Source organism: Calcarisporiella thermophila (genome assembly GCF_041956535.1).
Source record: "Calcarisporiella thermophila strain CBS 279.70 unplaced genomic scaffold VTP21scaffold_34, whole genome shotgun sequence".
Lineage (NCBI taxonomy): Eukaryota > Fungi > Calcarisporiellomycota > Calcarisporiellomycetes > Calcarisporiellales > Calcarisporiellaceae > Calcarisporiella > Calcarisporiella thermophila.
This window is the reverse complement of record NW_027192224.1, coordinates 103,861-120,340: the sequence shown is the minus strand read 5'-3', so window position 1 is coordinate 120,340 and position 16,480 is coordinate 103,861. Positions and strand designations below refer to the sequence as shown.

The 16,480-nt window shown below is 50.2% G+C and overlaps 7 protein-coding genes across 7 annotated transcripts; 3 read left to right on the top strand and 4 right to left on the bottom strand.

Moving 5' to 3' along the window:
• Nucleotides 1-67: 67 nt before the first annotated feature.
• On the bottom strand, nt 68-6,410 carry VTP21DRAFT_7914 (uncharacterized protein; the record flags this gene model as incomplete). Its single annotated transcript, XM_069398708.1, has 6 exons — nt 68-330; nt 399-560; nt 653-872; nt 970-1,396; nt 1,489-4,807; nt 4,913-6,410. 6 exons carry the CDS (start codon nt 6,408-6,410, stop codon nt 68-70), a joined length of 5,889 nt encoding a protein of 1,962 aa, XP_069246096.1.
• A 335-nt stretch (nt 6,411-6,745) lies between these two features.
• On the bottom strand, nt 6,746-8,486 carry VTP21DRAFT_7913 (uncharacterized protein; the record flags this gene model as incomplete). Its single annotated transcript, XM_069398707.1, has 7 exons — nt 6,746-6,829; nt 6,920-7,022; nt 7,101-7,234; nt 7,307-7,921; nt 7,994-8,226; nt 8,282-8,366; nt 8,439-8,486. The coding sequence occupies 7 exons, from the start codon at nt 8,484-8,486 to the stop codon at nt 6,746-6,748; spliced, it is 1,302 nt and encodes a 433-aa protein (XP_069246095.1).
• A 574-nt stretch (nt 8,487-9,060) lies between these two features.
• VTP21DRAFT_7912 (uncharacterized protein) lies at nt 9,061-11,541 on the top strand (the record flags this gene model as incomplete). The annotated part of the gene is made up of 5 exons (XM_069398706.1): nt 9,061-9,260; nt 9,396-10,148; nt 10,207-10,570; nt 10,635-10,839; nt 10,904-11,541. The coding sequence occupies 5 exons, from the start codon at nt 9,061-9,063 to the stop codon at nt 11,539-11,541; spliced, it is 2,160 nt and encodes a 719-aa protein (XP_069246094.1).
• Nucleotides 11,542-12,320: 779 nt separating this feature from the next.
• VTP21DRAFT_7911 (uncharacterized protein) lies at nt 12,321-12,701 on the bottom strand (the record flags this gene model as incomplete). Its single annotated transcript, XM_069398705.1, has 1 exon — nt 12,321-12,701. The coding sequence occupies one exon, from the start codon at nt 12,699-12,701 to the stop codon at nt 12,321-12,323; it is 381 nt and encodes a 126-aa protein (XP_069246093.1).
• A 248-nt stretch (nt 12,702-12,949) lies between these two features.
• VTP21DRAFT_7910 (uncharacterized protein) lies at nt 12,950-14,800 on the top strand (the record flags this gene model as incomplete). The annotated part of the gene is made up of 9 exons (XM_069398704.1): nt 12,950-13,039; nt 13,101-13,287; nt 13,355-13,506; nt 13,582-13,688; nt 13,800-13,884; nt 13,946-13,992; nt 14,061-14,157; nt 14,223-14,459; nt 14,525-14,800. The coding sequence occupies 9 exons, from the start codon at nt 12,950-12,952 to the stop codon at nt 14,798-14,800; spliced, it is 1,278 nt and encodes a 425-aa protein (XP_069246092.1).
• An 832-nt stretch (nt 14,801-15,632) lies between these two features.
• VTP21DRAFT_7909 (uncharacterized protein) lies at nt 15,633-15,959 on the top strand (the record flags this gene model as incomplete). Its single annotated transcript, XM_069398702.1, has 2 exons — nt 15,633-15,766; nt 15,827-15,959. 2 exons carry the CDS (start codon nt 15,633-15,635, stop codon nt 15,957-15,959), a joined length of 267 nt encoding a protein of 88 aa, XP_069246091.1.
• Nucleotides 15,960-16,058: 99 nt separating this feature from the next.
• VTP21DRAFT_7908 (uncharacterized protein) lies at nt 16,059-16,479 on the bottom strand (the record flags this gene model as incomplete). Its single annotated transcript, XM_069398701.1, has 2 exons — nt 16,059-16,173; nt 16,229-16,479. The coding sequence occupies 2 exons, from the start codon at nt 16,477-16,479 to the stop codon at nt 16,059-16,061; spliced, it is 366 nt and encodes a 121-aa protein (XP_069246090.1).
• Nucleotide 16,480: the final 1 nt, after the last annotated feature.

Below are 16,480 nucleotides of genomic sequence, written 5' to 3'. Positions count from 1 at the left end.
AACATAGAATAAACATGCAACTCAGTCTACTTAATCTCTCCTACTCCACCCCCCACCATCTTGGGGCTTAAACCTTTCCGATCTCCCTGATCACACCCTGCGCCTGGCTTTGACCCTCGCCCACGATCATCCTCCTTGGTCTGCGCAGCGCCTTTGGCGTGGCCCATATGTCGGGCACCATCAAAAAGTAGCGCTCCATCGCCTCCTTGAACCGAATCTTATACTGCCTAGGGGATACAATGGTCGGCTCTTTCCCGCCACCCCCGAGAAAGCCCGTCTCCTTGACCCAAGACTCGAGCTTTTTATCCCAGGTAAAGGTGCGGATAAAATCTAAAATTCAGTCCCGATATGAGCTGCCTAGTTAGGAAATGGAAACAAACACAGCAAACGCTACGCACCCACAATCCCTACCACCAGCTCTTGGTTCTCCTCGTCGATCCCCACCAGCAGCGAATAGTCCATGACATTCATTTTCGAAAGGAAGAGGGCGTCGTTGTGAAGCGATCCCCGTAACATTTCCTTCGAGTGCTCGCGAATGAAAAGGGGCGACTGGTAGATGACTAAATCCCCCGCCCCCAAGTTAGAAGTTAGCGTCCAAGATAGAGAAGCGCAAACAACACAAACACAGCCAGAAAATAAAAGACAAGCTTACATTCGACTAGGTTCTCGTCCAGCAGCACCTCATTGTCCTTGCCGGTGGACTGAACGTGGCGATTACGCATGGATCCTTTCAGATCAAAAATCTTGGAGATTTTGCGCTCGTAGAAGAGGTTCTCCATCACCAGAACGTCCCATCTCATCGAGCGACCCGTGGAGCCATTCTTGAACGAGATGCGGTAGAAGCCAAAAATCTTGGCAAGAATGGTGGGGAGCTAAAAAATGACAGGATATCCAATAAATACATCAGTGCCCGTAGCGTTTTTTTCTCCCTTCATTTAGCCGTCTAAAACAGCCGATCGAACTACTCACATCATGGAAAAACGCCTCGGACATGTAATAGAAATAGGCGGGGGCAAATTTCAAAAAGGCCTCCATCTCGGGCCGAGACACCTGCTTCATCACCAATCGGTCGTCTCTTGTTTTCAAGAAAGTGCTCCCGCTCTTTCCGCCCGACGAGTCCCACTTCACACATCGTGCCAAGCTCTCGATGTAGGTCTCCTCGGTCCCGCAGTTTCGACGAAGCGCGTCAAACTGCTCAGCGAAAAACACTTTGCAGGACATCTTCGTGGCGCCATCTGAGAAATGGTATTTCATGTGGGTGCCCGTCTCACGCAGGAGCGTTTTCTCAATACCGCCTCCTTCCCATGCGTCCTCGTCGAGCATGAGCTCATTTGGCTCGCTGAGCGCCAGCTGCCCATCCTGCATCATCCGGAGCTTCTCGAGATAGTCCTTACAGCTGTGGCATAGAAAATAAAGAATAGGCAAATAAATAAAATTGCTTGCCCCACTCTCAGTAGGAAATACACCCTATCCAGCAGGAGACATTACCTCAAGGTGTAGGCAATGATAGAACTTGGCTCGTCCTCCCTGACGATCACCGGGGAGTCGGCAAAGACGTGTTCAGTAGGCTGCAAGGGGTACTCGATGGGCCACAGGAGGGATGTGCGCTCAGACCAGAAAGTGGCAAGCGCCTTCATAATGGACATCCCATCCTGCGTATCCTCCAATTGAGGGAGCATCAACCCGCCCGCCGCTGCGGTTGTCGATGAGGTGGGGGCGGCGAGAGAGGCAAGGGCGGATTTTCCGGTATCGGCAACTGGGCTCGGTTCTATTTCACCTTCCTTCTCCTTCACAGCCCCTTGCTCAAGCACTTGTTCCACGACTAATCCTGAATCGGGAAGATCCTCGCCAAGGAAAGCCAGGGCAGAGAGGTAGGAATCGGCTTTATCGGCACTCGCGCTTACGGCTGGCGACATATTCATAACGGGAGAGATAGCTCCATTTGGGGCCTCTCTGGCTGCGGAAGTCCAGTCGTCTAGCTCGTCGGTGAAGATATGCGAGAACACACCCCATTCGCGCCCCTCATCATCCGCGTCCTCGAAAGGCAAGCTCGCCCTTGGCTTCGTCACTTCCTCCTCATTCTCCTCCTCTTCGTCGTCGTCATCGTCGTCAAGTTTGTTACCGGTAAATAATTTCGTCACTGGCCTTGTCACTATCTTCGGGGTGCTTCGCTTGCGGCTAACCGAGGCGGCTGCGACGGCAGCGGCAGCGGCAGCAGTATTGCGTGCATCTTGCACAACTCTACGTGGAATTGAACTTAGTCTACCTCCCGCGCTCCCACTGCTCACAGGCTTCTTGCCTCCAGAGGAAGAGGTGCCGCTGCTCAACGGCCGTAGACTTGCGCTTGTATTGGCCGTATGCAACGAAGAAGACGGGGCGCTTTTTAGCTTGGGTAGCCGTAGTTGGAACCGCCTCTCCGGCTCGTTTGCCTCGGGCGGATTGCGCCTCAGAGGGTAGCCAGCAATAGACACAGGCGTGCCGCCTCGAATGGGCCTTGGCAGCCGTCCGGTTGCCGTCACGGAACTGGGCCCACCTTCGGGGGTTTTCGAGGTGGATAAGTTCGACCTGACGCCACGATGGGCCGTGTCCATCTCGGGTAATGATGTGGGTATACTGGAGGGGGCCTCCGAGTCCGTCGTGCTTCCGGTCGCGGAGGCTACGGGGTCCAGGGTGGGGTGGTAGCGCCTAGAGTTCTGAAGCCGATGCTCCTTCATGAGCTTCATGGAAAATCGCCGCGTCACAGAGAGATCGGTATCGGACTTCAGCCTGCCGGCCGCACTTGGCGATGAGGCGGTCGTTATCGAGCTGGAGGAGGAGACCGGGGTCAACACAGCGTTGTCGGGCACCGGTTCGAGCTCGAGCGGTTCAGGGGAAGCCCTCTTGGTCACCTCGATCGAGTCGAGAACCGAGCCCCCCAGGGTGGGGGAGTTGCCCAGCACCGGGACCTCCATCTCCTCCTCCACCACCCCATGTGGCTCCACCTCCAAGCCAACCAACGGCAAATCTGCGTCCTGCCCCGCCCCCAAGGATGAAAGCGGCACCACCACGGAGAGTCCGTACTCTCGGTCCGAGAAGGTTCTCTTCAGCTTCCCGCCGGCCAGGGCAAGCGCCCGTCTCAGCTCGCGCTCTGGCACGCAGAAGCGGCGCACCAGCCCCGCGAAATCCGCGTCCCACTGTGCGACTTTTTCTTTGAGCTTCCGGCGCACATGGTTGAGGGCCAGGGCGTCCGTCGCCGAGGAGTTCGCGAGCGTCTGCTGCAGCAGCTGCAGCATATACTTCTTCTCGGACAACACTCGGCGGGATATGTCGGATAATTCGCGCTTGCACTCCTCCATCCGCAGCGACACAACCACCTCGTAGGGGAACCGCTTCACCCGCTCCTCCACCGAGTCCCAGTAGCGGGAAATCGCGTTGCGCAACTCGTCCGCCTCGGCCTCCTTCAGCCGCACCTTGGTGATTTGCTTGAAGTTGAGTTTCATCGGCGGCACCGCCACCTCGAGCATTTCGATCTCGTCGTACTGGAACCGCACCGCCATATTCTCGAACCCGAAATAGCGAACGTGGTCCCGGTAGATGTTGTGGGGGCAGATGTCCGCCCGCGGCCGCATCGGTGTATGGTAAAAGGTGAGCTCAAGGTACTTGCCAAATGAGTATTTCCACGTCTCCTCCGACATGGGGATGACGGGCGTCGTTTGCTTGCAGATTTTGCAATAACTCCACATCAAAATCGTGTTTTCCATCCCCGGCAGAGGCGCCGGCATCTTTTCAAGCATCGCCGTCACCCGTCCCCGTCCATGCGCATAGCTCCTGTAGTGCAGCAGCATCTGGCGATCGCACGTGCGCGCAGGGCAAATGTAGTTCGACTCTTGGCAAAGCTCCTCTATAAATTGCCCCAAGGGTATATCCGATTCTCGGTAGTATTCAAAAATGGTGATCTCCGGCCCTTGGCACGGCACTGTTGTCACCGTGCACACGCTCGAGTAGAGAAGGATGATGTTTTGGTGCATGAATGGCGAAATGCTGTCGTAGTGGTCGGAGAGATAGGATTCCCACACTCGCATGTGTTGCGCAAACGTGTCGAGTCGGTTCAAATATTCGCCCTCCGCCACCACATATTCTGCCTCTTTACTATAGGTTAGAGAGCGTTCAGCTTGTTCACGCAACTTGCGGAGAATGTCTTTCTCCTCCCCCAAGCGCAACAACAAGTATGGAGGGGGGAATTTTACAAAAGGTGAGGCGGAGAGTATGGTCTCCTCGAAGAGCTGCAATCCTTCCTGGGAATCGTCCAATTCCAAGGGGGGCAATTCCTGGTGAATCTGTGCAATATTCAACTTTTCTTGCGGTTGGGGATGATCAGTATCGTTTGAGTTGCCCACGGGAGCGATAGGATTTTCAGCTGACTGCGCTTCAGCCCCGGCTTTCTGCTGCTGCTGCTGGCCTAATGCGTCATCCAGAATCTTTTTGGATTTATCTTCAATGATATTTTCGCTCTCACTAGTGTGATTAATTCCCTCGACCTGTCCTTCATTTTTAGCGTCGGCTTCAAGTGCCTTGCTCGATTCCTCCTCAGAGCTTAGAGCCGGAGTCATCAGGAACTGGTCGCGCATCAAGAACGTCTCCAGCTTTAGGTTATGCACCACAAAGACCAATAAATCAACGATACGCTTCACTCGAGCTAAAGTGTCTATATCCCCCCCACGAAGTACCAGTGTGCATCCCAAATGTTTCGGACAACCATCAAAATACATAAACGTTTTTCGGCGATTAGGGATAAGTTCATGCACGAACGTTTTGCACGAGAACACTCCTATGAAAAAAGCATTACGAATGCGTGCCAAAAAAAGAAACAGAGTCAAAAACCACGCGAAAAAATAAATAGGCAACCGACTAGGAATAGGATAATTCTACGCACCACACTTTCCTAACTGAGGTTCCATTCCTAACTTGTCCATCGAGGGCACAATCACCGCCTGAGTACACCGTGCGACTGCATCTATCATCGACGGCTTAACATTATACGCTACGGCGATGTTCGCCTTCAGCAAGAAATCCAGCGCCATCCTCGACACCACCTCTTCGACAAGAACTAGGTGCGGCCTCAGCCTGACGATCCTTGCCACCAAATTGCTCAGGTAATCTCGCTCTTGTGCCAGCACCGATCCAATTGATACAAACTGGTCCGGCGTTGCGCCACGGTGGTATTCCAACCCAAACTTCAAGATGAGAATGCGAGGGTTGTGGAGGGTGCGCACCATTTGCTTATGCGCAAGAGCTTTTGTGCATACCACGCCGGCCACATAGTGACTATCCTGAGGGGTCCCTCCGGGGATACGCTTAATCTTGACATAATGTCGGATATCGATCTCATCTCCCGCACGGATATCCGGGTGTACGGTGTCCGATACTTTGAGCAGAAGTTTCATGATCACGTCCTCCCATCCATCCTCGAGGTTGACGTTCGCCTGCACAAGGGTCTGCCGTAGTAGTTTACGCATATGTTGCAGTGAAGCGGTGTTCAATTCGATGTTGGGCGCAGCTGAAATGGAGCGACGCGGGCGAGTTACTAGGGGAGAGCGCGGACGGGCGCTTGTAGGTGAAGATGCGGACAATAGTCCATTGGTGATGATGGAGGGGGGTAAATGGGTGCCAAGGGAGTGCCTCAGTAAGCTCCGCGTTTTCCGTCGAGGGGTGGGGGGAGGCAGCGACGAGGAGCCGCCCGTCAAACTGCGTGCTCGAGAGTGGCTTCGTTCCATCGCAAAGACACTTCTCAGCTCAGAGGGGGTCGCGGGCCCGGAAGGCTCCCCCCCTTTCTCCGTGTCGGCCTCCTCCCCTTTTCGCTCATGACCAGCCGAGAGAGTGGCAAATCCCCCATCATTTACCATGCATTCATGTGAAGTCTGCTCTCCCGTATCCGAAGGGTATGGCTTAGAGAGAAATCTAAGTAGGTTCGAAGTGTGCATGATTCCATAGTTGTCGTCTTCGTCATCACTCATTAACACCCCGTTCTCTCCCCTTCCTTCCCCGCCGGTTCCTCTGCCCAATCCCGCACCCCCCGACCCAACAGGCCATCGCCGAAAAGGTGCCGGAGACGAGGTCAGCACGTTTGGCGATGGATGCTGCGGCTCATCCTGGGTGGTGGCAGTATTACTTCTTGATCTGCCGAGGAACAAGCCTGACGAGAATCGCTTCTTTGAGTTATCCATCTGTTTCAGCTGATCGGCGAGTTGCTGATGAGCGGAGGCAACATTTTGTGGTGAAGCCGACGGAACCTCAACAGCAAGTGCAGTGGTCGCCCGCTGGAGCCCAGGGTAATCGGTCTGCGATGGGCCAAGTTTGGTCGCTGGGATCGACATCTGTGGAGCGGCTTTAGGCGCGGATTTCAACCAGCCAGGAGGCAGGTTGCGCTCCATCTTTTGATTATAATAGCACTCGGATATAGGAAACACAGATCAAGGTGAGATCTACGAATTCACAGAATAGAAACCCGCTCCTTGCAAAGCTATATTGAGCCTTGGTAGCCTTCTTGGACGGCTTCCTCAAAGGTTAACGCGAAATTTAAATTAGAGGAGTAGAATTAGCAAATGGGATATTTCGGGGATAGTATCCCAGGGGGGATCTGGGTAAAAGATGTCAAAAAAAATAGGTTCTTTATTGAATCTATAGGGTGTAATATATGGAAAAATGAAATAGAGGCACAGTAGGTTTCTGATACAAAATATTCAAGCAAGACCAACATTAGAACCATCTACCGATGTAAGCCAGCATGCGCTCTAATCTTATTTATTAAAGCCCGTCTCATGAACTGCTCTCTTGATAATATACGCACATGCTACGAAAGAAGCATGATTGAAAAAAAAAAAATAGCGGAGTTAGATTGTGTCTTAGCGATGATGTGGAGGGAGGGGAACAAAATCCTTACTTTAAGAAACACAGCAAGGTCTAGTCTGCCGTGATCAAGGGCTTTACCAAGATAATATATTGTGTCTGCGATTGCGTTCTCTTCTGCGACCTGCTCAATTAGTCTAGACACAACAAGAATTGGAAAAAAAAAAAGCTTCAGCAACCGCATCCTCAAAAAGCAAAGATCAAGGTTAACCTACTGATTATAAACAACGGTTGTCCCACATATCAACTCGTCCACCTGCATCTCGGGTATCTGGCTCGCCTTGTCGATCGTTTCCTGGATCTCGTCGCATTTCCTCTTTAAGATCACCATGTTCAATTCGATTTTTTTCTAGCAATAGAATAGAGTCGTCAAGCTGAGTTCAGGGCCAATCTGGACATGAATAAAGAACAAAATGCTTACATCCAGGTCCTCCATCACACGCTTTTCCTCTTCTATCCGTGCTTCGCCCTCATTCAGCAACCGATTGGTTGCTAGGAGTTGCTCCATATCATGACTAACCTGTGCGTTGAATTCCTGTAACCGCCCTTGCAGCTTTTCGTATACCTCTTGCTGCAACGCTGTCATACCTTCGGACCCAACGGAAGGAGGGGATAGAGGAGATGCTGATGCGGGGAGATAGGTGAGAGAGTGGTTCAGAGGACGAGGGGGCAGTGGTTTTGGCGATATGGCAGGAGAAGAGTTGCTGCGATCAGAGACGGTGGGTGTGCGGGCACTGGCACCATTGTGGGAGGGTAATGCAGGAGGGGGTGGGGATGTCATAAGATCTGATAGATTATCGTTATAATAAGGTGCGGGGCGCTCAGGTACTATAAGAGGGGGGTGAGTAGTGGTTTGGCGGGAGGAGGTGGATGGTGTGCCGAGATAGGCTGGACTCGGGTCGCGAAACCCACCTTCGGAGGGAGGCATGGAAATCGATTTTGGGGGAGTGGGATAGGTGACCGGCTTCTGGTAAACGGGCGGCTCCTGACTGAACACGCGCTGGAGATGGGATATGAGTCCGACAAGCGAATTTTCCTGTATTTGTGGAGACATAGTTTGGTCAAGACAAGCATGCATTTTGCAAAGTATATTCAATGATGAGCCTACATCTGGATTCCAATACGCCATATAGGGATGATAGCATTTTCCATTGACATCCACGTGTCGGCCTGGGCGTATAAGCATTTGTGCCGTTGGTTTAACGTACGCGAGGGGTTCGGTGGTCGGGTATTGCAGTGGAACCCAAAAGTAAACGGGGATATTATATCCAGTCGATCTGAAATTAATGGGGATAGTTCCGTGTAGACAAAGCAGGAGATCGGTTCGCCCTGTCTCGTAAGCTAAAAGCCGGGTTAGCAGGGAGGTTAAATAGGACACATAATAGTTCTTAGCTACTGTAGTTATCCATGCGAGGCTTCAGCGATGGGTAAGATTGCAGCACAGCATCAACATCAAGAAACACTCGCTCATGTTCAGGATACTGAGAGAAGAAAAAGAGGATATCAGCGGTTAGGAGTCATCGCTGAACGATAAGATTAATGAACAACGGTACCGCCTGCAATGCAGTTCTTAGCCAATTGCGAGTGGCAATGACATCCATAACGTAGGGTACAGGCACAGGCGCGCAGAGTAGAAGATTAGCAAAGATTCCAAGGTGAGGAAAAGAAAAAATGAACTAGGTCTTGGTTCGGGTGGCTTATACTCTACCGATCTTTCTCCATCCAAATCCCTAGGCTGAAAGAAACCCTAAGGGAGATTAAGAAACCTGGCCGAGCTAAGAGTGGAAATTTTATCGGGTTATTTGGTTTGATAAAGAATAGATCAGAAGCATTATTGTTAAATTCTTTGCACTTAAATTCAATCCTTTGTACAAATAATATGCATTGCTTTCGATCCAATTAGACTAACGGAGGTAGGGTGGAGGGTGATAAACTTGTCGATTGCTTCACCGAAGAGGATTATTGGAAAAGCATTCCAAGACTTCGATCTTGAGGGCACCTCGATTAGGCACCAGAGTGTTTGAGGGATAGAAGGTGAGCTGTTGATGAAGTGCCAAGCTTTCAATTAATTTTCTTACAACTGAACAGTAAACTAACTGGAGCTCAAGAACAGAGGATACGTGATGAAACTTGACGTCAATTATTTGTAACCTAAGAGGTATTGAGAAGTTCTATATGAGCAAAGGAATTCTTAGGTATAACAAAAAATGCGTTGGATCCTTGGGCTACCAATGGCTAGCAAATTGGGAGCTAGGACTACATGCGCTGTGCCCCCAGGTTGAGTCCAAAAAGGGTGACCAGCTCCTCCAATGGAGAAATGAAGGCCAGCAGAAGCTGACTTGGCCATGCTGGGAATCACTGTCAAGGCTCGCCAAGTAAAATTTCCAAGCGAAAAAAAACCCGGAGAAAATTCTTACTAAGACAGACACTTCGAAAAGCATTAAGGTTATAAAATCAAGGCGATTGAAGCAGGTCTGGATTAGAGATTACTTAGCGATCATGTTGATTAGCAAAACATACCTCTCGCTACTACTAGCCTCACTCGCATTCATTAATGCGCAGCCAAATGTGGAAAAACGTGGCACTGTCTCCATAGCTACAATAGATGCCCTGGATCCAGCGCAGAAACAAGAGAGCGTTCTCCTTCTGCATCAAAAGGTGAAGGCACAAGACGCACCGAATGTATGCAAGCAGTGGAATGAGGCCGTATACCCTGTCGACAAATTGCAGACGGCAGCCCAACAAATCTTCAGCAACAAGGCGAGGAACACGTCAGAGCCCGATGTATTATATTGGGTTCAAACGCAGGATTTGAAGGGAGGCGCTTGCAATGCCTTTGATCTGAAAACATTAGCTGCAGCCCAAGCCCCATGCAACCAGGAACTTCCCATTCTGTGCACGAATACACAAGAAGTGAGCAAGAGTGTGAACGGTAAGAGAGAGGCCCCACCCCCGGCTTCCTCTCTCGTGGAGGTGGCGGCCCCCATAGGGCGCTTTAAAGGGTATCGCGACACGGAAACATTTTACTTTTTGGGTATTCCATATGCTAAGCCGCCGGTGGGGGAGCTGCGATTCGAGCCACCCGTGGCGGTGGAGAAACATGAGGAGACGATAGACGCAACTGCCTACGGACCCTGGTGCTCTCAGAAACCGTGGAATTACACGATTTACTACCCTCAAAGCGAAGACTGTTTATCCCTCAACATCTATACCTCACGTTTACCCGGTAGCGAGGAGAAAAAACTGCGCCCCGTCATGTTCTGGTAAGCGGAGCGCGGACACTTATTTCTCGGTTTCATCTCCTTAACATTGAGAGTATAGGATACACGGAGGCGGATTTTTCATGGACGGTTCCAGCGACGCTGTCTTCGACGGCTCCCGGTATGCCTCTCGAGAAGACATCGTGGTGGTGTCCATCAATTATCGACTTGGGCTGTTTGGCTTCCTGAACATGGGCAAGGATCCCCGTGGGAAGGAGCTCACAGGAAATCAGGCAGTCAAGGACGTACTCCTTGCGCTGAAGTGGACCCGCGAAAACGTGGCGGCATTTGGAGGTGACCCCTCCCGCATCACTGTTGCTGGCGAGAGTGGAGGTGGTGTGTTGACCCATACGCTTTTGACCGTGCCCAGTGCCCGCAGCAATATCTCCAAGGCCATTATATTGTCTGATCCGTTGGGTTTCAAGGTGAGTCTCAACGGGGGGGAAAAACGCGACGACATTCCGACTTAACACCGTCTTCCTTCTTTAGTTCCCCCCTGCCCAATTCTACCAAGCTATGTCGCAGGGTGCGGTCGCCAAGCTCAATTGCACGAACGATGTGGATTGTGTCAAGCGTGCTGATCCCAAGCAAATCGTTGACGCTTCGGTGGGACTCTACTTTGGCCCGGCCATTGACTCCACGGTTCCGCAGCTCATTCAAGATATGGAGCCTGTGGATATCCCCATAGTGATCGGTAAGTGTCCTTAATTTCTGATCAAGACCCCTTCATGTGGAGCTTACGTTTTCTATGTTTTCAGGCTTCGACAAAAGGGAAGCTGAAATACTCTACGCATATATGGACCTCCCCATTAAGACCGAACAGGATTATGACAATGCTTTGAAGCCCTTCGTCAACGAGACTCTCATCCCCCAAATAAAAGCCTCTAAACTCTATGGTGAGACCTACGGCTTGAACAATACCCAACGATGGCCGAAAGACACCCTCCAAAATTCCCTTTACACCATGATGACCCACCGCATGGGCCAATGCCCCACCCTCAAATTAGCCAAACGCCTTGCTAGTAAGGGGCCGGTGTATATGCACGCGTTTGAAAAGGGATACGATCCAATGTGGTCCATGATAGAGGCGTGCCGCGACAAAGGACAGACCTGTCATGCCTCGGAGCTGCCCTACTTCTTTGGCACGGTGGGTCGCCCGGAATTCAGAGAAGGAGAGATTGACTATGCTTTTTCTCGTCGTGTTATGCGCCGTTTCGGCCAATTCATCCGCGAGGGTAACATGAACTACAATGGCTTGGAGCCAAACTGGCCCGCATTGGAGGCTGCCAAAGAAGCCAACGTGTTTGTATTCGGAGAGAAGGATGAGATTCGGCCCGACTACGGATTGCAGGAGGAGTGCGCCTATTGGGAGCAATTGCTTGGAAAGCTTCTTTAACACGACCCTCGATCGTACTGACGAGTCGAGATATTTTCGTTGTAAAACTCTTTGAGCTCGATTTGTAATTTCCTTTGGATAGCTCTGTTTTCAGTGAATTCATCTTCGCTGTTAATTAGAATCGTTCTGCTTTATTATTGCAGACCTCTCTAGCGAGATTAAGCGAATAGAAGAAATCGACCAACACATTACCCTATGTAGACTTTATCTCAACAGATCGATGTTCATCTTGAATCATCTGATCCATTTCCAAATAAACCTCCATATTAAAGTCCCTCACTAAGTCATTTATCTCTATCCCTGTAAAAACCTTGCAGAACTAGGCAACGGGTAGATAATCCCAATTGCACTTTCACAGAGAGCAATCCCATATCCCCATATCCTTCTTGCAAGGGGGACCTCGGACTTTCCGACACAATATGATTCCTTCTTGAGATGAAATTCGCTCCAAAAAACAACCATCTCTGTCAACTCTAATGTTACTGCAAATAAAAGCTAAGGCGGTTTGGCTCTTTTTACTGCTTTAACATCAGACGATATTCAAGTCTTTCTGTCGGACCCTGGCTGTTCATGCCTATCCCATCCGGGTAATATCCATAGTTTATTAAGGAGAATAAGTGAAATTTAACTTAAATAAAGGTTATAACGGAGACTGAGCCAAACAAGCAATATACTTAGTGGCTCGGATCGTAAGATAACAGTGATATACAAAGATGTCAACAGGAGCGTGTGCATCTGATGAACAAGAGGGATAAATTAAGAGTCCTTTGGCGCTCCGACTAGTGCTTTGGTGATTTTTGCTTGCGTTTCAAAGTAGCGGCCTGCCTAAATTCTATTACGAAGATAGGGTTTCTCTCGAGTTGGTCGATATACTGGTCCCAAGGGTCTGGGTGGGCTGGGGATGTGCGACTAGCTGAGCTCTTTTTCAGAACAGAGCAAATCCGTTGGGTTAGCGTGGTGGCCGTGCTAAAAGGAAATGCTAGCGCCAACATAGTTGCGGGGGGAGCGGAGAGCAGTGGAAATGCGCGCACGAGGTCTTCACGACTTACAGAGACGCATCCGAGCAGATGGATGCAAAATACAAAGTATTTATAGGTACAGGATGGGTGATGATAATGGCTGTGGTGGAGAGCATTGGTGATGTAGAGAACGCAGGCCATCCGTTGGGACGAGTATGGAATAATTAACCAAAGACCCGAACTCAAACCCTCGCACACAATTCGTCGCTACAAGCCTCACCGAGTGGGCTCCCGTCCCCGATTTACTCGGTTTGACTCGAACTAGTCCAAGGAAGCCATTCATACTGAATGGGGAGATTTTCATTAGTTAAGCCACTCTCGCCATTAACTCCTTTTCAATATTTCCTATCTCCACACCACGATTCTATTTCTTTAGTCATTCGAATTCAATGCGCGAAGAAGCCCTTCGGGTCCTCATGAGTCATTTAGAAAATGATTCGCCCTTTGTCTCCACAGCCTTAAGCCAGCTCAACATCAAGGTCAACATTGGTGCTTTTTTGGTTGCACTCCAGTCAGCAGTACTAATTTTCTCGATTGTAGAGGGATGTGAGGGATTGGACCGGGGCTCTCTTATACCTTATCACAAGCACAGGAGGTGACAGTAACGCCGTGTTGGAAAACACTCAATGCTTCCTTGAAATTCTTGATCCGTACCTGCGAATTTCCCTGCAACCGGATCGATTTGAACCCATTTTAACCCAACTCATCCACTATGGCGGGCCTGACTGTAAATCTTTTCTCTTTGGGGACGGTTGCTTATAGGTTCAATCTTATCAGCATTATGTTTTGATTAGATCCCTTGCGGTTTCAGGTATTCTCCCTCCTCAATCGGTTTTTGGAGATTTCAACCCCCAAGAATGTGCTGCTCTGGATACTGAAATTAATACAGAATGAGTTTGAGAATCTGGAGGGGTTCAAGGAAACAATGGGTCGAAAAATTAAGTTGGTAATGTTGGTGAAATCTCATCTCTTTGGCCATAAGAAAACAATAACCGTGACTTTATCTTGCTCGCGCTTTTAGCTGAGAACGATTGAAATGGAAGACATCGAAATCGGCCGCGTGATGGAGTGGTTTATGACCAAGTATAATATTACCCGCCACTGCGCTAGAAATGAGCTTGTTGATGCGTAAGTAAAGTGAAGGGTCGAACTTTCTACCGATATTTTTTTTTTGCGTTCTTGGACCTCTTTAGGTAAGATACTGACGAAACGATCTACTGCTTTGGCTGGTTCGTATAGGTCGAAAGCACTGTGGATGGTATTGCAGCAAGTAGTCGAACACCCTACCACTTATTCCAGCGCTGCCTCCAAGATTGCCGACCTGGTATAAAGTCAAAATAGACCATCGGATTTTCCTCCGCTGAAACTTTTCAATGATTTAACAGGTCGAATCGAAGGAGTACATGTTAGGGCTCGAGCATTTTTATCTAGCGTTCGTACCCTTTTTTTTTATCTTCTCATCCATTGAATATGTGCGCTCAATGCTAGTTTGTAAGGCAGCATGGCTCTTTATACGTTCGAATACCCTGTACCGATGTCGTTGGTGCTTCGCCAACTAGTGAGATCGAGGTTCCTCGAGCCCGCAGATGTCAACAAGGTGGGTGCCTATCCTTTTGAGATGATGTTGGGGCTATTTTGACCCTTCTCCTTGGTGTCCCTCAGTTGGAACTTCCGGGGTTCGTAGGACGGATCTTTCGCCAAGTATCCCCATCCCCCGCCTCGAATCACCCATCTGAGGCCAGTTTAACCGAAGAGTTTTTTGCCTTGGAAGTGGGAGTGCGTTGGCAATGTATTCTTAATTTGATCCATATTGCAATGTTCGCTCCGCCTGCCCTGCATCCACGCGTTATGCCCCGTGTATGGTGGGTCATAAGAGCGTGTGAGGCCAATGAGCTTAAGGTAGTAGTCAAGGTCGATGGAGTGGGGTTTCTAGTTTAATGACATCTGGAATCATGTCCTTTTAGAATCCGGAGTATTATACCATCTTTCGCGCACTCGCGATAACGCAAATCCACTTGTTTTCTGATGGCCACCTCCAGTCCTTCGAATTTTTTCCTACCGAGGGAAAGTTTTGGGACAATACTCGCTACTTCTTCTTAGACGAGCTGGCTCGGGCGCTGACGACTTGGCCATCGAAAGCATTGAAATATAGGGAGGATATTGTGAACATGGTGAGAAGTCGGGTCAAGGGGAGTGAGGAATATGTGCAAGAGTGGGCAGAGAGATGCCTTGAAAGCTAAGCGCCTGGCGGTTGCGAAAATCTCTGCACCCTCGCTGTATCCAAACCGGTCGGGTAAAACAAGCTGGGTTTGGCTTTGTATTGTTCTTCATCCGGGCGTTGATTCCCGAACGTGGCCCACCTTCTCCGCCTGATTGTGTCTCAATAAACAACCGCCCTAATTATAGAAAGAAAGCAAGATAAAAAAGGGTTGGTCCAATAAACCACCACGGCGGCTTGGAAATTCATCGGCGACGGGGAGTGCGTCTATGCAGCCAAGGCGGGATGAGAGGAGAGATCGAGGCGAGAGATTGGCCTAGATCAGTGAAGATATTATCCCACAACACGCTGCTTAGTTATTATCGCATGCATGCTTGGATTTGCGTGCTCCGCCATCGTGATGGCTGCAGGGCGAACTCTTTACAACTCTATGTCGATTGCCGTTATGCTAAGGAGGGTGCAGTGGCGCACTTGTGAATTAGATGAAAAGCAAACGAGAAAGAGCACCAGTGAGGGAGAATGAATATTTTTGAAAAAAAGACATGATGTAACGGCGTTCTTGTTCTGAGATGAATCTCCTGAAATTTGTACATACAATTGAATGGCTGGTCTGACGAGTATGCTCCAACCACAAACATTCATGAGCCAGACAAAAAAAATCAATTGAATTAGTTGAAACAATCCAATTTTATCGGTGCTTTCATGCATATAGTCATTGTATGCCACGAATATTGTGGGCCTTTAAGAATCTCGAGCTCAGCTCACCAAAGCCGGAAAACAGCTATGGTACTCTGTGACGAGCATACGACTTAACATTACCACATGTCTCCTATTCTCAGTGCAAATGTCAGTCGATGTCCGCGCGCGCCACTAGGGCATTACAAATGGAGGAGGTTCTAATTTGCAAGCTGCTACAGCCACGCTTCACTATTGCACTGGGTGATGGGAAGCAACCATGGTCAAGCGATGATGATGCCTCCGTACTAAAGTGACCAGAACAGCTGCTTGGAAAAGCGGCATTTCGACCTGAAATGGGCTTGCCTGTCAGATGCCTCATTGTAGAGGAGCTGCTTGATTACGGCAAGAGGGAGAAGGGAAGGCGAAGGCATCCGCCCCCGGTTGGTCCTAGAGGAGGATGGCTTATCAATGAGTGCAGCATGCAACGAGGAATCCTCGCTTGACATATATGGAACAAAAGCGGCGAAGGCGCGAGGTCCGATAGCCTGGGGTGAAGGGGGCGGCTCTGCCTCAAGGTTAGGGTTGAGTGTGGGGGAAGGCCCTCAGGCGGATGGAGAACCCAAACGCAGCCGGTTGGGCCCGATCTCCACAATGGCGGTGCTGTGCCTGAGGTTAAGCTCGTGGTCGGAGCCCCAACTCCACGGCGGTTGCGCGCATCTGGATCGAGGTTCGCGCTAGGTTCAGGGAAGAAAACAAGCTTTGCTCCGCCGACCTTGGATGGAGGGAACGCTGCGCTTCCGCCGGGGTGGGGCGGCGCGGCCGATTCGCGGGGGATTCGATGAGGATCGGGCCCGTCGCCTTACTCATTGGGCCGGCCGATGCATCGTGGACAGAGGATGCTTGCGCAGATGCATGACTCCTATTGTGACTAAGGCTGCGTTGCCCGTGTTCTCTCTGCCAGCATCCCATCCCGCCGAACCTTAAAGCAAGATCAGAAAAGGGGAAAAAGAAGCTCCTGCGCATT